We start from the raw sequence: 27085 nt of genomic DNA on the forward strand, positions 1-27085 counted from the left end.
CCAAAAGATTGTTTATATAAAAAGTTGTAGAGAAAGTAGTTGAAAAAAGTCCATTCAAAATTTTTTTTATTCCACTTACATGAACTTAATGCATGTGTTCTTAACAATTATGCTTGGATTGTTCATGAAAATTTCAAAAAACATTAAACAAAGATAGCCATCAGCTCAAGTTATTTGCCTGTTCACTACTTTTTTTTTTTTTTTTTTTAACAGTACGGGTATTTGAGGCACGTATCAGAAAAGAAAAAAATTACAAAAGCAAAAAAAAAATCGAAAAACCAATTAAATATATAGGATTTTTTGTTTAATGCTCTGCTTGATATACATGAATAATGAATACCAAGGAGTTCATTTTTACTGCACCTTTGTTCCTACATTTGTTCTTAGGTTGGCTAAAACATTTATATACAAATAAAATGTGTAGCAAAAATAATGAGAGCAAACATCAGTTCACTTTACAAATAATGGAATGTGAGCCATTTTTGTCCTTACCTGGAATTAATTGAGTCACAACTTTGTCTCAAAGAGCAGATCTGGTGCTGAAGTCAAAGGTATGAACACTGAGATAAGACTCTTCCACAGAAATACATGATTCCAACATATAATATTCATGGAATATCTGTGAGGCGGGACTAAGACTCTGTCCCTGGATCTCCCAGCTCACAGGCTCCCGCAGCTCTGCAGACATGGGGTTTCCTCCAATACAATTTTATTTTTTTACATGTCACCTATATCCTTAATTTACATTGAAAATTTCATAATCAGTGAAAGTATATTTTGATTGCTGCTCATTTTTTGTCATTTTAAAATGATTGTATAACTAGACATTCTACTAACATGAGATTGTGGGATTCACTTTTTGAAAAAAATACTGTCTATGGAAGTGTGTATGGTATCAGGAGCTCAATCATTCTATGATGACCTCGGACCATGATGATGAGATGATGAATGAAGTTTTGCCTTCTACTCAAACTGTCACTCAGCGCCAAGAGGTTCATATTTGTGAACAGTCGGTACATGCTCAGCTGCATGTCCAAATTCCTGAGAATGGGAAATCTGAGCTATTGGTATGAAAGTATGTTCATACAGATTTTTTGAATGCTGCTTTTACACATGAGATGCTCAATGTTACTTAATCTATATTCCTCATCTTTTAAAAAATTCTGCAACGTTTTACTTATTTTTAAATGTGCAACAAAATTCCATTAAATTACTAAGTTTTTATTTAAGGTTCTGTGATGAAACCATTTTTTAAAACATTTTTATAGGGCTGGGAAGGTGGCTCAATGGTAGAGTGCTTGCCTCACATACATGAAGCCCGGGGTTTGATTCCTCAATGCTACATAAATACAAAAATCCAGAAGTGGTGCTGTGGCTCAGGTATTAGAGCGCTAACTTTGAGATGAACAGCTGAGGGACAAAGCCCAGGCCCAGAGTCCATGCCCCACAATTGACAAAAATGTATACATATATTTTTTCTATTTAAAATGTCATAGTTATTCCAATGTAGTTTTGGTAAACATCTTGGAAGAATAAATATAACAGGGGGCACCCCTTCACTGCCTTTATTAGATAAGGGGACTCATGATACAATATGTGGCATGAGTACAGTGTCAAGCTTGAACATAAAAGCCAAGAATTAAAGCACCATGAGTTTAAAGCTAACTACCAACATAAACAAAAGGAAAGGTAAATATAGTGATAGAATTTCATGAAACCGAAATTATGCATCATCTTTTTATTTATGTTGATGTCCAAATAGAGAATGTTAGCCATGGAAATCCAGAAATTATAGATGGGTTTTCAGAGTACAGTGAGAGAGAAAGAGAGTATTGATAATTTTGTCCCTTTGATTTGGAGGATCCTGGGGAAGTGGTGATAAGGAGTGATGTCATCAGGACAGTGAAGTGGACAGAGTGTGATGAAGGAAAAATAGCTTGTGTGGTTCTCAGTGAGTTAGGGACTGTGGCAGGGACTGGGTCTCTATAAGGTGAAAAGATCCTTCACATTCATCCCAGGGGACCACACATAGGAAGGCAGGCACTGGAGAAAGATTATTATAAGGTTTATTGAAGAAGCCATTCTGTCCTGGGAGATGGAGCACATGGCATCTGTCCCTATCCAGGTAGAAGGTGGGTCTGTGGCAGGAAGTGAGGTAGGTGGGTGCTTAGATGGGTGTGGGCAGAGAGACAGAGGGGGCAGCTGTATGGTGGGAACTTCAGGGTTGGGAGGAACTCAGGTCTGGGTGGAGCTGAGGACCATGGGAAGGCATAATGCTTACATTCCCCAATTTGTTGTTTAATAAAAATAGGGCTACCAGGCTGGGGGTTATGGGTGGAGGTCGTTTATCTTCTAGAGTGTCTTCCTGCTGTAAATGGGCAAAGTAGTAAGGGGTTCCTGCTTTATTGCTTGGCCAAATAATGTCTCCAGTTGCCTGTAGTAACAGGATGGCCTTGACTTGTTCCCAGGTGGTGTGCTCGGTGGGGGCTGTTATCCTGTTAAAAGAGACTTTTGGAAAGATCAGGCAAAAATTGACAAGGTAACAAGTTAACAAGGTAACAAGTTAAACGTTAACACAAATGGCATAGGAGAACATATATTGGCCACGGGCTGGAAAAGTTCCATTTGGAGCATAAGCCCAGTTGTGGCCCATTACAGAGGAGGAGAAATACTCAGGGCAGAAAGGCAGAAAGAGGGTGTCTAAGGTCTTTTGGGAAATCAGGTAGCAGAGAACATAATGGACTGCTTGGGAGTACCAGTCAGAGGCTACTATAAATACAAATGGCAGGGAACAAAGCAAGACTGGAACTTTCTGTCCACTAACAAGTTAGACAGGTATGGACATTAGGTGGGCAAGCAACTATTTCTCTTGATCTCCCTGCTCTGATTAATTTTGAAAGGGCAAGCATAAAATAACTCCATTTAGGAAGTAATCTCCTCTTACTCCTCTCCATAGTTTTCCATTGTCTGGACTAAATTTGTCCTGGGGGGTCTCAATGTCTGTTGCTGGGGTAGGTTGTCCTACTTGGCACTGACTGGGTTTGAACTCAAGGTCTGGGCACTTTTCCTGAGCACTTCTGCTCAAGGCTAATGCTCTACCACCTAAGAGTTCCTTGGAGGTGAGAGTCTCTTGAGCCATGTCTCCAGCCTGGCTCTTGGCTGATTAGCTGGGAAATGGAGTTTTAGAGAGATTCTTTGTGCCCAGGATGGCTTTGAACTGTGGCAAAAGGAATCTTTGTCATAAAAGCCCTTTATATTTCCAATTCAAGAAACAAGGAGATCAATGAGATAGAGGTACCTATAACTTCTTTTTTTTTTAAATTTTTTTATTGTAAAGATACTATACAGAGGGTTACAGTTACATGAGTGAGGTAATGAGTACACTTCCTCTTGAACATTTTTACCCCCTCCATTGTTTTCCCCCTACCATCCCCTCCCTCCCTCCCTTCCCCGAGGTTCTTTTTTTTTTTTTTTGATTGTGATTAAGTGATTACATAATTTCTGGAAATTCACAGTATTGTGGAATAATGATGCTAATTTAAAGTCACAAGTTCATTCTAACTTTCCTGGAGCAAATTGTCTATCACAGTCTGTAATATATAACGGTGCTCACATGTTATATACCATAGATGTGATCAGCAGCATGGGGATATTTGGTAGTGGTTCAACCAGATGAGTGGGAGTTCTTTGTTTCTTAAGTCCTGTTAGTTTTGTCATATCACCTAACATTTTGGATTTAGCATCCACTTATCAGGGAGACCATGTACTGTTTGTCTCTTCGTTCTTGGCTTACCTCGCTCAACATGATTCCTTCTAGCTCTAACCATTTCCCTGCAAATGCCATTATTTTGTCATTTCTAATGGCTGCGTAATATTCCATTGTGTATAGATACCACAATTTTTGGATCCATTCATCTGTTGTGGGGCATCTAGGTTGTTTCCATATCCTAGCTATTGCGAACAGTGCTGCAATAAACATGGAGGTGCACGTGTCCTTGTATATTGGTTCCTGCTGTTCAGGGTAGATGCCTAGAAGTGGCTTGACTGGGTCGTAAGGGAGGTCAATCTTTAGCTTTCTAAGGACCCTCCAGACTGCTTTCCAAAGTGGTTGTATAAGTGTACATTCCCACCAGCAGTGTAATAGGGTTCCTCGTTCTCCACATCCCCTCCAGCATTTGTCGTTGGCTGATTTGTGGATGTGGGACATTCTGACTGGGGTAAGGTGGTATCTCAGGGCTGTCTTTATTTGCATTTCCTTCACCACCAGTGATGATGAACATTTCCTCATGTGTTTCTTTGCCATTTTTATTTCTTCATTTGAGAAGTCCCTCTTTAGTTCCCTTGCCCATTTAGTAATTGGTTTGTTAGGTTTGGGAGGGATTAGTTTCTTGAGTTCCCTGTATATGCAGGATGTTAACCCCTTGTCTGATATATTGCTGGTAAATATTTTTTCCCAATTAGTTGGTTGTCTTTCTAGCTTGGTTGCGATAGCTTTATCTGTGCAGAAGCTTTTTATTTTAAGGTAGTCCCATTTGTCGAGTCTCTCTCCAATTTGTTGTGACCCTGGGACTCTGTTCAGGAAGTTCCTTCCTGTGCCTATTAGTTCAAGTGTCTCTCCTACACTGTCCTGCCGTAGTTTCAGAGATTCAGGTTTAATGTTAAGGTCTTTAATCCATTTTGAGTTGATGTTGGTGCGTGGTGATAGGCTGGGGTCCACTTTTAGTTTTCTGCATGTGGCTGCCCAGTTTTCCCAGCACCAGCGGTTGAAGAGGCTGTGTTTCTTCCATTGTATGTCTTTGGCTCCTTTGTCGAATATCAGCTGGCTGTAGGCCTGTGGATTTATTTCTGGATCTTCTATTCTGTTCCATTGGTCTTCGGGTCTGTTTTTGTGCCAGTACCATGCTGTCTTTGTTATTATAGCTCTGTAGTAGAGTTTGAAGTTCGGCATGGATAGCCCTCCCATATTGTCTTTATCCCCTAGAATTGTTTTGGCTATTCTAGGTCTTTTGTTGTTCCATATGAATTTTTGGACTGTTTTCTGTATTTCAGAGATGTACGTCATTGGGATTTTAATAGGAATTGTGTTGAATTTGTATATTAGTTTGGAAGTATTACCATCTTTACTATATTAAGTCGTCCTATCCAGGAGCATGGGAGGTCTTTCCATTTCCTAGTGTCTTCTGCAATTTCTTTCTTTAACTTTTTATAGTTCTCATTAAATAGTTCTTTTACATCTTTGGTTAGGTTAATTCCTAAATATTTTATTTTTCGGGAGGTTATTGTGAATGGGGTTGCTCCCTTTATTTCCCTCTCTTCCTGTACATTATCAGTGTATAGGAAGGCAACTGATTTTTGTGGGTTTATTTTGTATCCTGCTATTTTGCCGAAGTGATTTATGATTTCTAAGAGTTTGGGGATGGAGTTTTTGGGATCGTGGAGGTATAGTATCATGTCGTCTGCAAAAAGGGATAGTTTAACTTCTTCTTTCCCTATGCGGATCCCTTTAATGTCTTTTTCTTGCCTTATTGCCCTGGCTAAGGGTTCTAGGACTATATTGAAGAGGAGTGGAGACAGTGGGCATCCTTGCCTTGTTCCTGATTTTAGGAGAATTGGTTGTAGCTTTTCCCCATTAAGTATAATATTGGCTATTGGTCTGTCATAAGTGGCTTTTATTGTTTTTAGAAATGTTCCTTCTATTCCTATTTTCTCCAGAGCTCTTAGCATGAATGAATGTTGAATTTTGTCAAAGGCCTTTTCTGCATCTGTGGCGATAGTCATGTGATTCTTGACCTTGGCTCTGTTGATATGTTGGATTACATTTATTGACTTACGTATGTTAAACCATCCCTGTGTCTCTGGGATGAAGCCAACCTGGTCATAGTGAATTTTTTTTTTTTATGTTTTTCTGGATTCTGTTAGCTAGAATCTTGTTAAGGATCTTTGCATCTGTGTTCATCAAGGAGATTGGCCTGTAATTCTCCTTTTTGGTTGGGTCTTTGCCTGGTTTGGGGATGAGTGTGATATTGGCTTCGTAGAATGAGTTTGGGATAGCTCCCTCCTTCTCTGTTTCTCTGAAGAGCTTGAGGAGTATGGGTATTAGTTCTTGTTTAAAGGTCTTATAGAATTCTGCTGTGAATCCATCTGGTCCTGGGCTTTTTGTTGTTGGAAGACTTTTGATAGCTTCCTGTATCTCATTATAGGATATTGGCTTATTTAATTGGTTAACTTCTTCCTTGCTCAGTTTGGGCAACTTGTATTTCTCTAAAAATGCATCCATTTCTGCCCGATTTTCTTCCTTTAGAGAGTATAGCTTTTGAAAGTAGTCTGTTAGAATTGTTTGGATATCTTGGGTACATGTTGTGATGTTTCCCATGGCATCCCTAATCCTATTAATATGGGTTTCCTCTCTTCTTTTTTAAATTAATCTAGCCAATGGGCCATCAATTTTGTTTATTTTTTCAAAGAACCAGCTTTTTGTTTGGTTTATTTTGGTTATGGTTTTCTGATTTTCTAATTGGTTAATCTCTGCTTTTAATTTGGTTATCTGGCTTCGTCTAGTAGCTTTAGGTCCGATTTTTTCTTGTTTTTCTAGCTGTTTTAATTGCAACATGAGATTATTTACTTGGTCTGTCTCCATTCTCTTGATGTGGGCACTGAGGGCAATAAATTTGCCCCTCAGGACTGCTTTTGCTGTGTCCCACATGTTTCTTTGTGAGGTGTTTTCATTTTCATTGAGTTGTAGGAAATGCTTTATTTCTTCTCTGATCTCTTCTGTTATCCAGGCATTGTTAAGGAGTGTGCTGTTCAATTTCCATGTATTAGAGAAATTTCTGCGGTATGCTTTGTTATTGAGAGCTAGCTTGATTCCACTGTGGTCAGATAGGATACAGGGTATTATGTCGATCCCTTTGTATTTGCTTAAGTTCCTTGCATGAACTATGATATGGTCTAATTTTGGAGAAAGTTCCGTGAGCTGCTGAGAAGGATGTGTACTGTGTTGTTTTAGGGTGAAATACTCGGTAGATGTCAGTTAATTCCGCTTGAAGTATGGCCTCTCTTAATTCGGTAGCTTCTTTGCCAATCCTCTGGTTGGTAGACCTGTCCTTTGGTGAGAGTGGTGTGTTAAAGTCTCCTAGTATTATCGTATTGGGATCTATTTTATTCTGTAAGTTTGAGAGCATTTGTTTGACATATCTGGGTGCACCAATATTTGGGGCATATAAGTTGATGATGGTTATATCCTCCTCTTGGATTGTTCCCTTTATTAATATGTAGTGTATGTCCTTGTCTTTCTGTACTGATTTTAATGAAAAGTTTATTTTGTCAGATATCAGGATAGCTACACCTGCTTACTGGGGGCATTTGATTGGTAGATCCTTTTCCACCCCTTCACTCTGAGTTTGTTTGTATGTTTGGCTGAGAGGTGGGTCTCCTGAAGGCAACAGATGGATGGGTCTTGTTTACTGATCCAGTCCTCAGTTCATTTTCTTTTAATTGGCGAATTCAGCCCATTTATATTAAGAGAAAGTATAGAGAGATGCATTGTTGTCCCTGCCATTCCGTTTTCCTAGGTTTTTCTTCTTTGCTTTCCTCCTGTGCTTGCTCAGTTAGACTTTGAGTAATGCCTGTTTGGGGCAGGCCCCAGTTCCTGGTTGCTTTCTTCAGGTTGTGTCCCCCCTCTTAGAATTCTTTGTAATGCTGGCTTAATGTTTATGTATTCATTTAGTTTTTCTTTGCTATTAAAAGTTTTCAGTTCTCCATCAAATGTGAATGCTAGCTTTGCCGGGTAGATCAGTCTGGGTTGGCAGTTATTGGCTCTCAGGGCTCGTATGGTGCTTTCCCAGGCTTTTCTTGCATTCATTGTTTGTGTGGAGAGATCTGCAGTGATTCTTATTTTTTTCCCGTTGTAGTATAGCTCCTTCTTCATTTTTGCTGCATGCAGGATTGTTTCCTTATTATTCAGATCTATCATTTTTACTATAATGTGTCTAGAAGTGTTTCTCCTGGGGTCTTGCTTGTTGGGTGTTCGATAAGCTTTTGTGATGTAGTTAAGATGGTCATTTTTGAGGTGGGGAAAATTTTCATTGATTATCTTGTTAAATAGGTGTTGCATTCCCTTGCTCTGGAATTCCTCACCTTCGTTCACTCCGATTATGCGAAGGTTAAATTTTTTAGCATTATCTGCTTGCTCTTGAATTTCCCTTTGGTTTAATTTGAGTGATTTTTCCATATCTGTCACTTTTTGGTCCAGTTGGTGTATTCTGTCTTCTGTATCTGACACTCTACCTTCCATTTCATTCACTGTGTTGACAGTGGCTTCTATTGTGGTTTGCATGGAGGAAATGGATCCCTTTATGGATTCAATGTTGGTTCTCAGAGTACTGATCTCACCTCTCAATGAGGTATGCATTACCTCTAATTTGGCGTTTATCTCACTTCTTACTAAGGTTTGTGCAGCTTCTATTTTTGCATGCATCTCTTGTTTGATACCCTGTATCTCTTTGGATAGTTCATGCTTGTGCTCTTTCAATTTCTGGAGCCTATTTCCAGCTGCTATTCTGACATACTTAGGATTCACATCTCTCTGCTGTAGATTGCTGGCAGTTCCCACCTTTGGAAGGGTTGAGCAGCCTAGACTGCTTGTGTTTGCTCCTACGGGTGCTCTTGTGAAGAACAGATGCTCTGGATGCACTCTCCCAAATACTGGAGTCTGCTATGGGCTCCTGATGTGTTTTTGTTTGTTTGTTTTGGGCTGGTTGTGGACTTGAACTCTAGGTTTGGGTGCTGTCCCTCAGCTCTTCAGCTCAAGGCTGGAACCCTACCATTTGAGCCACAGCACCACTTCTGACCCTTTTTGCTTTTGTGATGCTGAGGAATCAGACCCAGAGCCTCATACATCCAAGACTATCACTCTATTGCTGAGCCGCCTTAACAGTCTGAGCTCCTGCTTACTATCAGGTGCTGGCAGCCTGTGTTGCCCAATTCCCAGTCTAGGGTATATGGGTGGAGTTTTGGTGGGGTTTGGGCTTCTCTTGTCCTGGGCCTCCAGGTCTTTTGTTGTCACAGGTGTGCTTCCCGGGGAGTGTTGTTTCCTGATTTTCTCCCCTCTGTTGAGGCATATGCTCAGCTTTTTACTTCAGTTGGAAGGAGTTGGTCGTGTTCTTCAGGCGCCGGATCCCCGGGCCTGGTTCCGGCCCCAGCCTGGAGCGCGCTCGTTAGGCCTGTGCTGATGTGTATACCACCTAGGTTATGCAGCCTGGAGCACGCTCCTTAGGCCTGTGCTGATGTGTATCCCACCTAGGTTATACAGCCTGGGGGACACAGTTCAAATTTCTTCTACTGTTGGTAGTCTTGACCCAGGGGCGCTGTTCCTGGCTTGGCCATTTTAGCTTCCTTCCAGGGGCGCTCTTGCTCTATCCTGGCCAGCTGAGTGTGCTCCACGGGCTGGTGGAGCTCTCAAACAGTTCCCAGTTTTAGTGGGTCCTGTGGTCCGGGTGTTGGGGTAGGGAGGCTAGGTCAGGGTCTGGGGATTCCCTCCAGCTCTGTTCTCCCTTGAGGGATACACTTCCCCTGTGGGGTACTCACCCTGGAGCTGGTTGTTTCTGTGTGGTGTAGGTCGTCAGTTGTTGTTGCAATCCGAGTTCAGTTGGGGTGGTTGCAGGTTGGGTTGGGCGGTGGTGGCTCTGTGTGATTCTTTTCTGTCTCTGCCTCTGTCGAAGCTGTCGGGTCAAAAGTGTCCACGCTCAGGCAGCTTCTTCGCGGTGCCTCTGGGGCCCGGGCGGCCCCGCCGGGTCATGGCGATCATGATCGGGCGGGTGGTCTGCTGACAGGTCCCTTTGTCGCGCTGCTAGTTCCCAGTGGTTTTGGCGGGATGGAGCCTCTCTGCTCCGGTGGAGAGTGAGGGGTGGGGGTGGGATCCTCGTGGAGACTCCCGGCTGGTAGGTTTCTCTGTTCCTGGTGACCCGCTGTTCTGCAAACCGGTACCTGGTGATCTGCAAGCGGCCCCCTTGTCTCTGGGGCTCTGGAAGTCCCCACCGGGCCGGCTGGCTGGCGGCTTGTCGCACTGCCGCGCGGCCAGTAAATGTTGGGGGAGGGGTCTTCGCTTTTCTCTGTTCTGAAATTCTTCTTTTCCTCTCTTTCTTTTTTTTTTTGTTATTTTCCGCCTCGGGTTTTTCTCTGAGTGTTCATCTTTTTGTTGTTGTCGGTCTCTTGGGGAGATTAAGCGTTGGAACTCGAAATCTCTTTTTGGTTGGAGAGAGCTGTGGCGTTTCCCTACTGCCCCGTCTCCATCTTGGTTGTCCCCCCCCTATAACTTCTTAATAATTGACTAACAATTGCTTGTCAGAATTTTGTAGTAAAACCCAGTACATATTTTAAACTACAACTGATTGTCATTGCCCCTTGCCTCTGGGCAGCCTGTTTAAAGTCATATAACATTTAACTTTTAACAAATGTCAGACCCTTTCTTGGGCTATAGCAGTATATCTTGTTTAACATTTTGGTTTGTAAATGCATTTTTCTGGTTGACTGAGGAGCCTGATCTGTAGTGGTTCCAAAAATGCCTGCCCCTGTAGGCCTTTAGACAAATCTTACTAGGGACCTAATCTCAGGTCACAACCACTTTTCCTTAACGGATAAATTAATGTGGCTGGGCCAGCTCAAAAGTCATTGCCATTTAAGAATTTGAGCAGATACAGAGCGTTTGGGATTTCAATTATCTCTCACATTTTACAACTTTAGCTTTTATAACCCAGTACCATAGATGACTGGCAACTCCCTGCCAAGTCAGACAGACATGGGTATTAGGCATGCCTACAAATTATCTTCCCATGAATTCCAGACTCTGATCAAGCTTTGAACGGCCAAGCAGAAGTGACTCCAGGATCTGATACCATTTCTGCCATCCAAATACCAGTGGCTTACTGCCTCTGCATGTTCCAACATTCGCGGGGTTCCAGGAATGCTTCTCTCCATGGTGGGATAAGTACTTGTTTAGTAGTTTCCTTCATTGCTTGCTGGACTTGAACTCAGGGTTTGAGTATTGTCCCTCAACTCTCCAGATCAAGACTAGCCCTCTGCCACTTGGAACTCCAAACCAACTCTGCTTTTCAGCACTCTGCTGGCACATTAGAGATGACAATCTCACAGGCACCTTTGTCTGCCCAGCCTGTCTTCACACCACTTTTCAGCTTAATGAGTCTTTACTTATGGCCACATTTACTCCAAGTAAAAGCAACAACGATGGGCACTGGAAGGAGATTTAAAAGCATGGTCTTACCTCGAACTTATTCAGGGCCAACATTACATCTGACAAACTTGTCCTCTCTCCTTTATTGTGGGCGTTTAGGAAACTGTTATAAAAAACCTATAATGGCAAAGTAGGTTAAACAATCATTTTGGTAATCCTAATTTTTATTTTCCACATTGAAATCAATCTTTAGGACAATTTGTCCTTTTAAACTTTCTTTTTTCTGGGAGGCCTGCCACTCCCCACAACGTGACAAATTTCTGACAATGGGGAGGCCATTTTTAAATCTTTTTGAAAAGTCATTTTACTTTGCATTTAAATTCTTCATTGAAACACTGGGCAACACCCTTTACCTCTTGGCTGAAGTTTTAAACTGGCTATTTTTTCCTCCAGTATGAGTTACATTTAGCAAATTAGCATTTTATTTTAATGCAGTAGCTCTGTACCAAGAATCTAGACTTAGTATCTCTTGCCCTTGAGAGAAAAGTCAACTTAGATTTTTTGCTCATACACCCCTCATGGTCTAACATGGTGGTGATTAACATTACAGAAACAAATATCTTTTCTTTTTTTGATCCAGAAACAAATATCTTAACTGGCTTGTTTTTTATTCTCTTTTTACTACAAATTCACAGGCTTTTCATCATGTGTGATTCAGCAAGGCTGGAGTCTAGGCAAGGATGTGGCATCTCCCAGTGTATATGGACTGTCGCATCTCTTGCTGGTTACCTGCAAAATTCTATATGCCCTGGTTAAAGACCACTGGTGAAAGACCACACTGGCTTTTGCAGGCTGGTGTCACTGGTTTAGGCAGCTGCTTTGTTCTATTACGTGGGTATTTCCCATGCATAGGAGCAAACTGCATCTTGACGCACTGTGGTCCCTTGATTATAAAGGGAGTTGATCAGTGCACAGGGGAGGAAACAGAGAATTAAAACCTCAGCCTTAGTTTACCAGTCATGGTCAGAGGTACAATATTTAATCTTAACATAGATAGACATAAGAAATAACATAAATCACAGCCAACTTAGTTACCAATTTCATTGACTTTGGAAAGGAAACCATCTTTTCTAACTCCTTTCCCATGGCCTTTTAAAAGTGCCTGTTTTTTTTTATTTGCCTTGTAGTCAGGTCACAAAGCAATTCAGATTAAAAGACAGCTTCCACTGACTAAGATTTTTAGCAAGCAGAATACTTGGTAACTTTGGAACCATTACTATTTACATATTTTACATATAGACAGAGATGTTTGTACACAGATTATAGAGCACACTTTAATGCTAAAATTGACCATTTAAAGTTTTTGGAATTATAGCAGTAATACTTTGCCTAATCATGGTAGAACCACATAGTCAGTGCAAAACAAAAACCTGCCAACAAGAAGAAACTTTTTAGTAAAGAGGAGTCAAGACATGAACAGATATATAGCATGATGTAATGACCCCTATCCTGGTCAGGTAAGGGGGGGGAGTTTATAGGACCCCAAAAAACATCCAAGGAAAATTATTTTGAAAGCCACCTTCATGCCCTCCCCTTCTTCACTGGGCTTCCCTCAGAGCACCTGGACCAATTCCTTCCACCCAGGCACCCCTGTCATGTGACACAAGGCAGCCCACAAGAATCATCTTCACCTGTATTTTACCCTGCCAAATATCTAGCACAGTCCTACCTCTTTCTGCTTATCTCTATAATCGCATGGATATCTGTAAGTATTCTAGCTAGCTTTTGTCCATCATTTTTTCCATGGGTCTAGTTTTTTTAAATTGCTACAGAATTAAATTTAGCAAAACCATAACTTATAATTTGTTGTAGAACTAGAAATTTGTAACTTGAAAAAGCAATATTCTCCTCTTGAGAAATTCACTTTCACCCTCCATAACAGTGAGAAAACACAGACTCTCCACAATATCCACAATAGTGTTTTATTACTCAGAAGAACAATAGCATGGTCTACAAGTAAAAATTTACAACAGACTCATCAGTAGTAAATAGAAAACAGCATGTAGTAAAATCATTTTGGCATTACTCATCCAAACCCAAATGCTTAAGAATCATGTCTTCATTTTTCCACCAAAGAAACTAGAAATGGAACTGTGATTCTAGTGCTAGAGTTTAGCCTTGAGAAAAAGTAGTTAAGAAAAGTGGCTAGACTTTGAGTTCAATCTACAAGACTAGTACCCACACACAAAGAAAATGTATTCTTTCAGGTTTTCTGAATGTTTCATGAACTTGGGGATGAAAGATGATGAGACAGATTTTATTCTTGTGCACATTTTGTAATAAACAAGGAGTATTATCTTCTACCAGACCTTCTATTAAAAAATGAATTGGAATAGTAATAGTGTTATAATGCATACATAGACCACACATATAGTGGAAGACTTTTGGGGAGCAGTGGAGAAATTGATGCTCTCATGTCCTTGGAATAAAGCATGATAGTCCTTCCCCATCTATCACTACCAAACCACTATGGATGATTTGAGTTCAATCTCAAAGGTCCAGAGCTCCTATTTCTGAAAAGTGTTTATTAAATTACTTGACCATCCATTCCTCAATATAAAAGACACAAGTCAACAATTTCACTATCTTAATTCTTTGTCAAGCCTGGAAATCCAACCCCTGAATAACATGAAGGGGAATCATCCCTACTCTACACAATGAGAGGATGAGAAATGTTGGTTCAGTGAGTGGTTTTCCCTTACACCTAGCTTAATTCTGCCACGAAGGATTTCTCTATAATTTAGAGAGGTTTCTGCCAAAGGTTTCCCTATGTTGGGTTTCATTTTTTGTGTGAGTGCTCTAATGCTGGCTGAAGGTTCATTTCTGCTTGAAAGATGTCCTCTAATGTTCACTCGACATTCTGTCTTGTCTCTAGGTCTCTGAAATATGTAGAGAAACCTGTGAAACTTCTGGCTAAATATTTGTCTACATTTATTATACTCACATTTTCTCTCCTTATTATGTTCTTGGATGTACTGAGGACTGACTTCTATTAAAAATTGCATATTTGTTAGACCTGTTAATTTTCTTTTCTCCTATGTGATTCAGTTCTCTGCTGAACACTGTGCTATGCTGTCGATGTGGTATTTTCTACATTGGTATTATTCATACCTTGTCTTTCTTGTCTGTGCTCTATAAACACTCATCCATGCATGATTACTAAGTGAAGGACTTTTTTGATACTTGTTTCATTCATAATGTTTTTCTCCTGTGTGTTTTCTGATGAAAATTTAACTATGACTTCTCAAAAACTTTCCACATTTTTTTTCATTCATAAGATTTTTCTCCTGTGTGCATTCAATTTGGAACCATGAGGCATGCCTTCTGGCTAAAAGGCTCCACATTTGCTACATTCACAAGGCTTCTATCAGGTTTTGGTTCTATCATGCAAACTTATTTTTCATCCAGGTGAGACTTTCCATAGTTATCACATTCCTAAGATTTCTCATGTGTGTGGATTCTCTTATGCTTCCTGAGGGATGAACTGCAGATGAAGGACTTTCCACATTTGTTACATTCATAAGGTTTTTCTCCTGTATGTGTTCTCTGATGAACAGTAAGGTGTGACTTACAGGTGAAAGACTTTTCACACACATTACATTCATAAGGTTTCTCCCCTGTATGTTTTCTCTGATGGACAGTAAGGTCTGATTTAAATCGGAAATACTTTCCACATTTGTTACATTCATAAGGTTTCTGTCCTGTGTGTGTTCTCTGATGAACAGTAAGGTCTGACTTACGGGTGAAAGACTTTTCACACACATTACATTCATAAGGTTTCTCTCCTGTGTGTGTTCTCTGATGGACAATAAGGTGAAACTTCTGTCTGAAATACTTTCCACATTTGTTACATTCATAAGGTTTCTCTCCCGTGTGTGTTCTCTGATGAACAGTAAGGTATGACTTACGGGTGAAAGACTTTTCACACACATTACATTCATAAGGTTTCTCTCCTGTATGAGTTCTCTGATGAACAGTAAGGTCTGACTTCTGTCTGAAATACTTTCCACATTTGTCACATTCATAAGATTTCTCTCCTGTGTGTATTCTCTGATGCAAAGTGATGTATGACTTCATTCTAAATGATTTTCCACATTTTTTGCATTCATCAAACTTCTGTTCTTTGTCAGTTCTGTGATGCCTTCTGAGACCTGACTTTTGGGTGGAAAATTTCCTACATTCTTCGTATTCATAGGGTTTCTCTTCTGGTGTTGTTTTAGGTTGATCAGAACTTAGTTCTGAATTCTTAGAGATAGATTTTGCACATTGCTTATACTCATCAGGATTCTCTGGATATTTCCTCTCAGGTTTTGTAAGGTGTAAATCCTTACTGAATGATTTCTCACATTCACTACTTGTATAAGGATACTCTCCTGTGTCTCTTTTCTGATGCATAGTGACTGGAAACCTCCCTCCCTGACAAAGTTCTTGGGCAAGAAGAGCAGACTTATCATATTCTTCTCTATATTCGTTATGGTTAGAGGCGGGATCTCTGATGCAAACCCAATTATGTGGAAAGAATATCATCTCTGAATTTAATACCTTCTCTCCTCCATATTCAAAATATGGACCATCATCATTTTGACTAAAAGCCTCTGAGTATCGAAGCGATTGTTTAACTACAGGAGAAACACCAGGCATATATGCAGCCGGCATCTTACCAGGCTCACTGTAGTGGAGCATGTTCTGACACTGAATGAACTCATCCGTCGTCATCCTTAAGGAGTTCTCATCATTCCTATTCAGATCTGGCTTCTGTTTTGAGGTCAAGTTAGAAGTTGTCACTAATCTCACTCTTTGCTCTATTGTGTTAATATTTGTGACAGCTACGTCACGCAGACATTCATCTGGACCTTCATGGTAAGTCTTAATCACATGCTCCATTTTTTGAATATCTAAAATGAGTCATATAAAGAAGAAAAAAACATAAATAAGATCCAAATACTCCTTAAAATAAAGATAAAGACATTTTTCCCATCTTAACTGTTACAAATTTTGAAATATTAATGTAGGAATTGATTTATGAGAAATAAATTTCTTTCACCACAATGTATTGATTAAGAAAGTAATACTCTTCCTTACACCGTTTTTTGTCACGGAGCATGAACTCCAGGCCTGGTGTTGTCCTTCACCTCTTCAGCTCAATGGTAGCTCTCTATCATTTGAGCCACAGCACAACTCCCAGTTTTATCTGCTTATATGGTACTGAAGAATCGAACCCAGAGCATTATGCATGCAAGGCAAGCACACTACCACTGAGCTACTATAATCAAGAACTCTAATAACAACAGATGCTGGAGGGGATATGGACAGAAGGGAACACTACTGCATTGTTGTTGGGAGTGTAAACTTGTACAACCACTTTGGAAAACAGAATGGAGGCTCCTCAAAAGACTCCACATAGAGCTCCCTTATGACTCAGCAATCCCACTTCTGGGCATTTACCCAAATGATCACAAACAAGACCATACTAAAGGTACCAGCACAGCTATGTTTATTGCAGCATTGTTTACCATAGGTAACGTAAGGAACAAACACAAATGCCCCTCAGTAGATGAATGGATCAAGAAAATGTGGTATATATACACAATGGAATTCCATGCATTCATCGGAAAGAATTATATGGCTCCATTTGTTAGGAAATGGAAAGACTTGGAAAAATTATATTGAGTGAAGTGTGCCAAGCCCAAAGAAACAGGTCCCATGGTTCTGCTTATTTGCAATAACTAGTATATATCTGAGACAAGCAGAAACGGTCAATAAATTGATGTTAGGCAAATGAACCCCAAGATAAGGACTCATATGTTTTCATTTATTGCTATTGTTTCTAACATATATATATATATATATATATATATATATATATATATATATATGATATTTCTTTATTGCTTTATATGTCCCTCCCCTATGGTATAACCCCTGTTTTTACTGTGTTTGATGTAGGTATAATTTGTGGAGGGAAGGTGGACCCATTGCAACAATGAGATGTACAAGATGTTATGTCGAAAAATGAACTTCCCAACTTTGGCTGGGGCGGGGGGCTGGAGGGGAATGATGGGAGGGGATGGTAACGGAAAACAAAGGAGGAGGCAACAATGCTTGGTAAGAAATGTACTCATTACCTTGCCCATGTAATTGTTAACCCCTCTGTAAATTGTTTTCACAACAACAAAAAAAGAGTAACACTGACAGTTTATGATGGAAAATGTTTTTCTGTATTTCAGGTTTTTCTTCTTTTTCATGTCAGAGGAATTATTTATACAAATTACTAAACTATTTACTGCTAGCTTTTTAACCTGTATAATTTAATATGTAGCATTCTTCATTTTTTCCCAAAAATGTTTTATTTGATCTTAGGGGAATAGATGCTTTGTATTGTTTTACTTTCTTAAAATAATTTATATATTGTGCTACTTTACTTCTCAAACATTAGGAGAACAGTATTTTCTAACTTTGGAGATTGTACCTTTTTTATACAAACCTTTGCTTACACCTGAGAATAAAGTTTTATAACCACATTTCTTCAGTTATAAGTTCTCACTGTGAATTAAGTATCTTTAGAAATTTTAAAATTTGTTTCCCTCCACGTTAGACAGAATCTCATCTGACTTTTAAACCCTCAGACTCATGAACTAAAGCCACATCAGATCACGACCTAGTTAATCATTCTCTCTAGACTGAAAGCTTGGGTTCTGTATCCTGGCCTCTACCCTCCTTATCCTTATCAGAGGATAGCAGCCTTGGCATAGTCATTTGCTATACCTGCCTAGTCCTAGTTTCAAAGAAAAGTAAATCTCACTTTTCACATTTCTAATTTTCTTTTTTCAAAATAATTTCCACCAAGAGAAAGAATTGCTAACTTTACCTTTACTGCCCTACACAGTTCAGTGTGCATCTACATGCATTTTTGATTCACAAGTCTAACACAAAGATCACCTAGTTCTCTGCTACACATGGGACTCAAGGGAATTAGGAATATTATTGGTCAGTACATAGCAAGACGAATTTACCAATTTGGTTCTGGATCCATGATCACTATGCAAGATGCTTTAACTCACCTGAGAAATTCTTGTCTGAGGCTTCTCTCATATATGGCTCTTCATCTTGCTCCAGCTTGACAATCAATTGAGGTTTAGGACCAGTGTGCCCTGTTAATAAGAGTGAAGACTTATTGCTCATGCTGTGTCAAAATTGTTCTAAGATTTCAGATATCCTGTTAACAAGGTTGCTCCCAAATCTTCTTTCATTTCTCACTGTCTCCATGGTTGAATCTCCCTGAGGTTTGAATTAATTTTGCAGGTTGTGTGACTTGAATGCAATTCTTTTTCTCAAGGTTAGCATTCTATTAGTTTGAGTCCTAGCTCCACTTCCAGTGTAAGAGTGGTTATCTTGAGATAAGAGTCGCATGGAGACTTCACTGGCATTTTTTGCTTCAAACTGAAAGCCTCAGATTTCAGACTCCTAAGAATTACAGGCATGAACCACTGCATCTAGTACTAGGTTTGGATTATATATACTCCCTCTAATCTAGTGATTTCCAGTTCTTCCAATAATGATAAATAGGTATGTATGTATGTATGTGTTTTCTAGATTGTATATCTACCCACAATAATCATTTCAAGTTTGGAAATACAGTCTTCTCTTTAGGGAAGACAGTTTGGAACTTTTGTCAAACTGCTGATTTGGATTCTTGAACAATGAAAATAAAATTGCCTCAGAATTTATATAATCTACCTGTATATAATCTACCTTCATTTGAAACAAATGACACTTCCCACAGACTGGAAACTTACATCCAAATAGCATTGAAAGTTCTATAAATATTCACATATCTACTAAAAACAAATCATTTTCCGCCCACCAGTGGTTCACACCTGTCATCCTAGTTACTCAGTAGGCTGAGATCTGAGGATTGCCATACAAAGCCAGCCCTAATAGGAAAGCTGTGAGATACTTATCTCCAATTTAACCACCAGAAAGCTTGAAGAGGCGCTGTTGCTCAAGTGACAGAGTGCTCACCTTGAACAGAAGAGCTGAGGCACTGTACCAATGCCCAGAGGTCAAGCCCCACTTAACTTTTCAAGTTAATGTGATATTTTTGGCTCACCTAAGGACACCAGCATGCTATAGGTTTCCAGCATCACATCTCTATACAGGGTCCTCTGAGAAATATCCAATTCCTGCCACTCCTCCCAGCTGAATTCCACAGCCACATCATCAAATGACACCAGCTTCTGTAAGGGCACATTCCATCAATCCCTGAGTCCTGAGAACACCAAAACTAGAATTTCATTCTTCTACATGTATGCTTTTGTATTACAGAATGTGGTTGGAACTTTCTGTGTTATTTATAAAATGAGAGAATATATAATCAAAGTAGAAATATTTGCCTCCATAGTAACTTGGTAATTACACATACAAAGTTTTTCTAATACATTAGAACCCATTTCTGGTTCCAGCAATAAAGACAAGAAAACAGTTCTAAGAAGCTAATAACCTAGCAAGACAACAATAAGTATAAGTAGGAGTCTGAAAGTGTGTGATAGCTTATTTTGGTAATATTTACTATATATCTGGGTAACAATGAAGTAAATAAATATGTTTTCGGCATTTTCATATTCTGCCTCACTGACAATACTATTTAGAGTTTCTATTAAATAGTTCTCTCATAAACAGTCACAACATGGCCATTACATCATATGCAATACATAACACATTAGTAGATCTATGAAGAGCACAGCATCCAGGTAAATGTTCAAAGGAGTAAATTACTCAAAAAATAGTAAATGAATGATTTGGCTCTCATAAGATTTGACTTAGTTCTCACAATAAAACATCCGATGTTAACTATTTTTGTTATTAAATTTCTATATATAAAAGTATGGTCATAGATAGCCATTTGTTTCTTCATATGTAAAAATGAACTGCCAGCATGAACGTTTGTGAACACTGACTACTTCCTACCACACCAAATACTTACTTATTACCATAAAATGTTTCTTAATCAGCTTTGCATTTTAATAGGCCTTAATTGAAGGATGGATGTAAATGGATAGAGGCTTAAGGAATGCTCAAGATGATCCCCAAAAATGTGAACTATGACCACCACAAGAAGGATAGAGAATAAAACTATGAATTGGGACATGATGTAAAAAATATAGTAGTTTTAAGAATTAGAATAAAATACAGCACTAATTTGTTGTACAGTGTCTAAAAGGAATACAGTCATTCTTGACAATATCAGAGGTGAATGATGACTAACACACAAAAAGAAATATATCTATAAAGTGTTTAAAGAAAATAGACTTCAATACACAATCCATGGGGCAAAGGGCCTCTTCTTACAATTAAGATTGAAGGTATTCCTAGGGAAAGATAATGCATTATTAACACATCTTCATTTTAAGTGCTATAAAAATTATTCTGCGGGGCTGGGAAAGTGACTGGCTCAGCGGTAGAGTGCTTGCCTTGCATGCCTGAGGCCCAGGGTTCGATTCCTCAGCACCACATGAGCAAAAAAGAAAAAAGCCAGAAGTGGCGCTGTGGCTCAAGTGGTAGAGCCCTAGCCTTGAGCTGAAGAGCTGATGGATAGGGCCCAGGGCCAGAGATCAGGCCCGAAAACGGGACCGAAAAAAAAATTATTGTGCATGAAGAGAAAAATAAAAATTGCTAACATAGATGTACACAGAGGAGAAGATTATTAAAAAGGTAAATGTGTAGTTAAAGGAATGGTACATGTGTAGGTAAAAGAATGTATAGAGGGCTGGGAAGGTGGCTCAGTGGTAGAGCGCTTGCCTTGCATGCCTGAGGCCCTGGGTTCGATTCCCAAGCACCACATAAGCAAAAAGAAAAAAGCCGGAAGTGGCGCTGTGGCTCAAGTGGTAGAGCACTAGCCTTGAGCTGAAGAGCTGAGGGACAGCGCCCAAGCCCAGAGTTCAGGCCCCTTGACCGGACCCAAAAAAAAAAAAAAAAAAAAAAAAGAATGTATAGAAAACATTGTATGTAATTTCTCTTGTGAAAAGAAAACTTATAGTACCATATTCATAATTCATAAGGAATGCAAATTCAATATACAAACACATAGGTGTTTTAAAAACAAAGTTTGTGAATCCTGCATATGGATCAATTAATTTTGTACTTGCCTCGCAAATATGGGGGTCTGAGTTCAAAGAATTATTTCTACAAAAATTTAAAAGGAAAATAGAAAGGTTATACATAGGTTATAAATTCCATTCAATTCCATTGAAAAGTAACTATATTATGCTATATGCTACTACTATGATAATATTGTAAAGATTAATGTTCGTAGTAAAAATGCATCCAGCAAGTTAATTTCCTTTGTGTTCCTAACAAAGAATCCCACAGGGTAGAAAGTTCTTTTTCTTGCAGTTCTACAGTATAACAATTTTCCTGCACATTTTACTTCTGCTGAAGCTCTATGCTTCAGCCTGAGAATGGCCTTTGTTCTTTACATGAAATGTCTGCTTATTTCTGTATGAAGAATATTAATAAGACTGTTTTTAAAAAATCTTGCAGTCCTTGCATATTTTGAGTTGCACAAATTCAATGGAACATAGAAACAAACCTTTGAAAAAGTAGGGCACCTGTATTAAGCATGCAGTCTTATTTTTATCCTATGAACAATGGAGTATAACAACTATTTACATCAGATTTAATTTGTAATTGGTATCAGAGGTAATTCACAGTGTACAGGAGAATGCCTGCAGCTTATATGAGAGGTGATTTACAGTGAAGTTGAGGTGTGTGCAGGTTACATAGAAGCAAAATAAGAAATAAATATCAGATGAGACAAACAGATATTAAATAGCAAGATATCCATCAAAATAAGACCATATTTATATTGTAAAATATAGTAAATATATAAGGCACTGTCTGACATGAACAGAAGAAAGAAAACTTAATGAGCAATCCAAAGTCATGGACTAGAGAGAAATAAAAATTAAAAAAAATATACAAAGATACCATGAGCAAAAGTTAATGATGAAAAATACAAATAGTGATAATATGTAGGAAATAAGCATCAGCCCAAAATATATGACCACAGATATAGATCATTGATAATGACAGACAGATTATACATTATGATAGTAAAAATGTATGCTGAAAAGCAAAGGTACAAAGACATGTTTAAAAGACCATGCAGTTTTAATACTGTAATCTACCATTACTATTGTAGAACTAATACTCCTCTTACTAACTGATATAACAACCAGACAAAAAATCAGCACGAACACACACATGGATGCCATTATCTTAAACTTAAAAAAAAATACTATGGTGTTGCATTTATCAAGACACATATTCCAAGATTAATAGCAAATCGGAAGACAAATGGTGTAGAAAACAATATGAAAAATTAAAGTTATGTTATAAATACATGAAAATTAAAAGATATATTTATAGTATTCTATGAGTGAAATAAACACAGGGAAATTACAATGGATCTCAAAGAAATGTATTCCATCATTGTGATTTATAGAATATTAAATATAGCCTCTTTCTTACTTCACCTTTGAAATAAAAACACATAGTTTGGGGCTGGGAATATAGCTAAGTGTTAGAGTACTTGCCTGCCATGCATGAAGCTCTAGGTTCCATTCCTCAGCACTACATAAATAGAAAAATTAGGAAATGGCACTGTGGCTCAGGTGGTAGAGTTGTAGACTTGAGCAAATCAAGATCAGGAATGGTGCCCAGGACAGGCTCCAAATTCAAGCCCCAGGTTTGGCAAAAAAAAAGTTTAAATATATATGGTGTATTCACATGGATCTCTTCTGGAGAGTGGGGGAAGCCAGAGAACTAGAAGGAAATGGGGTAAAAAGCGCATCTGTGGAGGTCATTAGGCACTGATGAAAGTAAGCTATACAAATCATGAGTCAAGATGGCAGGGAAACATTGGGAGAGAGTGAGGGTATGGAAGACACAGCATGAAAGGAAATATATTCAATACCTGGCCCAAGAAATGGTAGTCACTCTATACATCACCACTATAACAATAGATCAATTAAATTTGAAACAATTTCTTCATGGAGTTGTGTGAGCATAAAGTTAGTGAAGAAAATGTAGCACAGTTAGAAAAACAGCTACAATTATTAGAAATAAAGTACATCACTTAATTGAAACATGAAATACTGGAGCTTAGGTTGAATATTAATTTTAAATATGCTGTTAACAATAATCTAACTTTATTGTAGTATCCAATTAATTATTAATGATAAATATTCAAGTAAGTAAAAACAAAACAAGTTCTTCTGGTTCAAGATGCTTATCCTACCCTAGCTATTAAGGAGGCTCGAAGCCAGAAAACTGGGTAGACAACTCAAATTAAGCAGCTAATCAACATATTGGAGGAGGTGTGGCTCAAGAGATAGTGCCAAAAAAGAAATTAAAGCACAACTTAGGAACTGGAAAAACCTACCATGCTCTCAGAATGGGAGGATCAACATTGTGAAAATGACAATACTTCCAAAGGCTATCTACAAATTCAATGCAATACTTATCAATAGTCCGAGTTCTTCAATGAAATATTAAAAACAAGCCAGAAATGTATATGGAACAATAAAAGACCCCAGATAGCAAAAACGATCCATACCAGAAAGAACAATGCTGGTAGAATATCACTACCAAATTTCAAACTGTACTACAAAGCCATAGTAATCAAAACAGATTGGTAATTGCACAAGAACAAACTTGAGGACCAATGGAATAGGACTGAAGTGCCAGAAATGTACACACAGACCTATATCCACCTAAACTTTGAGAAGGGAGCTCAAAAATAGAATGGAGGAAAGACAACTTCGTCAGTAAATGGTGGTGGCAAAGTTGGTTCATTACCTGTAGAAAACTAAAGCTAGATCTGTATATATAACCCTGCACCAGAATCAATTCCAAAATGATCAAAAACCTCACATTCAAAGCAAACACCCTAAACAACATTACAGAAAAGAATAGGAGAAACTCTAGTGGTACTTGGCACCAGCCAAAATTTTCTTAATAGAGACCCAGAAACACAACAAATCAAAGAAAGGTTGGACAAATGGGATTGCATGAAACCGCAGAGCTTCTGCATAGCAAAGGACATTGCTAACAAGATCAATACAAAACCCACAGATTGGCAGAAGATCTTCACTAGGCATAAAATGAACATGGGTCTCATATCTAAAATATACTTAGAACTCAAGAAATTAAATCCCCAACAACAAATCCTCAGAGAAACAACTGCCCAATAAATAAGTGGGCTAAAGACTTAACAAGAATCTAATCTGAAGAGGAAATAAGAATGGCCAAAAGACATATTTAAAAAAAGGCTCAACTTATAAATATGTTAGAAACAATTACAAGAAAGAAAATACATTTGAATCCTTAATGGGGTTCATTTTTGCCTAAAATCAACTTATCTGACCGTTTCTGCTTGTTTCAGACATATACAAGTTATTGCAAATAAGGGAAACCATGGGACCTATGTTTCTTTGGGCCTTTCTTACTTCTCTTAGTATAATTTTTTCCAAGACTTTCCATTTCCTAACAAATGGAGCAATTTCATTCTAAAAAAAACACAAAAATCAAAAAAAAGTCTCAACTTCTCTAGCCAAAAAGAAATGCAGATTAAGACAACCTTGAAATTCCACCTCACCCCAGATAGAATGGCTATAATCAAGAACACGAATAACAACAGATGCTGGAGGGGATGCGAACAGAAAAGGGAACCCTACTGCATTGTTGGTGGGAGTGTAAACTTGTTCAATCACTTTGGAAAGTAGTATGGAGGTTCCTCAAAAGACTCCACATAGTGCTCCCCTTTGACCCAGCAATCACACTTTAGGGTATTTACCCAAAGATCACAAACAAGGGTATACTAAAGCTACCAGCACACCTATGTTTATTGCAGCTTTATTTACCATAGCTAAGATATGGAACCAACCTTGATGCCCCTCAGTAGATGAGTGAAACAAGAAAATATGATATATATATATATATATATATATATATCCATATATACATAATATGTAATTATACATATATGTGTATAGACATACACACACACACACACACACACACACACACACACACACAATGCTTTTCTATGCCTCCATCAGAAATAATGGCATCACCCCATTTATAAGGAAATGTTAAGACTTGGAGAAATGTGTAATAAGTGAAGTAAGCCAGGCCCAAAGAAACATAGGTCCCATGATCTCCCTTATTTGAAATAACTAGTACATGTCTAGGACAAGCAGAAATGGTCAAAAGCTATGTACATATGACCATATCAGATGATATGAAGTGAAATGAGCCCTAAGACAGGAACTCAAGTGTTTTTTCTCTTTCTTGCTATTGTTTTTAATGTACTATGTGACTTTTTGTTCCTTTGGTATGTTCTTCCCCCACGGTATAACCCCTGTTTTCACTGTATGTTTTTGCGGTGCCTTGCATCTTGTATATACACTTTTCTAATTTGGGGATAGGACGGAAAAAAACAAAATGCTTAAAATAGGGATACAGGCTGACTCATTGTAACAATGAGATGTACAAGACACTAGGTTGGGGGCTGGGAAGGTGGATCAGTGGTAGAGCGCTTGCCTTGCATGCGTGAGGCCCAGGGTTCGATTCCTCAGCACCACATAAGCAAAAAGAAAAAAAGCTGGAAGTGGCGCTGTGGCTCAAGTGGAAAGAGCTGAGAGACAATGCCAAGGTCCAGAATTCAGGCCCCACAGCTGGACCCCAAAACAAAAAAAAGACACTAGGTTGAAAACGAACTTTACCATTTGAGTGAGGGAGGGTGGGAGGGGTTGCAGAGGTTAGGAGGAAAGAAATGGTAGAGGAAAAACAAAGGAGCAGGTAACAATGCTCCATAGGAAATATAATCATGTAACTGTAACCCCTCTGTAAACTATTTTACAATGCAAAAAGATTTTTTTTTAAAGACCAAGTAGTGTCAACAGTGAAGGAGGAAGCGGACAGGATGTGAAGCCTGTGAGTTCCTGTTCCAACACTAGCACAAGAAAGACAGTGGAGAATGAGGTAGGTGTGTCCCATTAGTGTTGAATTTAGACACCAAGCATGCAACACAACAAACGTTCATCTCAGACATAAAGAGAAAAGGGGTAAGAGAAATTTCAATTCAAAGAACTATGTCAGCAAAGGAAAATTGATCAGGAAAACAAACAAGTTCCCACATACAGCATTTGAAAAATGGTGAGAGACAGACGGAGAGAAGGGGGACTGAAAGAGATGAAGACACAGGGAGGAAAATATATAAAAAGTGAGAGAAAAAGAGACATGATGAAAGCTTATGATAGGAAACAGAATGAAGAGAGTAAATAGAGAAATAAAATCTTGTGACGACACGTTAGGAAAAATACAAAGGGTTTTCTATGAAGACCACACACTATATCATCAAATATTATCAAGTTTTATGTAGTCAAAGACCAGTAAGCAGTCCAAGAAGTATGTATGGAGAGTAATTTAATTACATGTATCTTACTAAGTAATCTCTCACATTTGAAGGTGTGTGTGTGACCACACTATTTCAGAAACTCCAGTAAAACCTGTTTAACATAATTCAACATTAATCATAAGGAGGTGATCTCTGACAAGTTGTCAGCAAATGTCCACTTTACATGACAAGTGACTCCCTCAATGGCATTGAATCACCAAACAAGTGTGACTACTTTATCTCACATCAGAAAACTCCAAGCAAGTCTGCCCTCAACTAAGACATTCTATAATCTACTCATTCTAAAAACCATCTTACTCTTGTTTAGGAACATGTTCTTGAAACTGAATATTTTTTTTCTGTTTTAAATCTTGGAT

At 38.6% G+C, this 27085-nt stretch overlaps 1 protein-coding gene across 1 annotated transcript in view; it reads right to left on the minus strand.

Moving 5' to 3' along the window:
• Window positions 1–14683: 14683 nt before the first annotated feature.
• LOC138813108 (zinc finger protein 850-like) overlaps window positions 14684–27085 on the minus strand; it is a gene marked incomplete at its 5' end in the record, with an annotated part of 163745 nt that continues 151343 nt past the window's right edge. The window contains 1 exon segment of the mRNA XM_070001328.1: window positions 14684–15429. Coding sequence (XP_069857429.1) covers window positions 14684–15429 — 746 coding nt within the window.

This window comes from Dipodomys merriami, unplaced genomic scaffold (genome assembly GCF_024711535.1).
Source record: "Dipodomys merriami isolate MVZ:Mamm:240054 unplaced genomic scaffold, mDipMer1.0.p SCAF_587, whole genome shotgun sequence".
NCBI lineage: Eukaryota > Metazoa > Chordata > Mammalia > Rodentia > Heteromyidae > Dipodomys > Dipodomys merriami.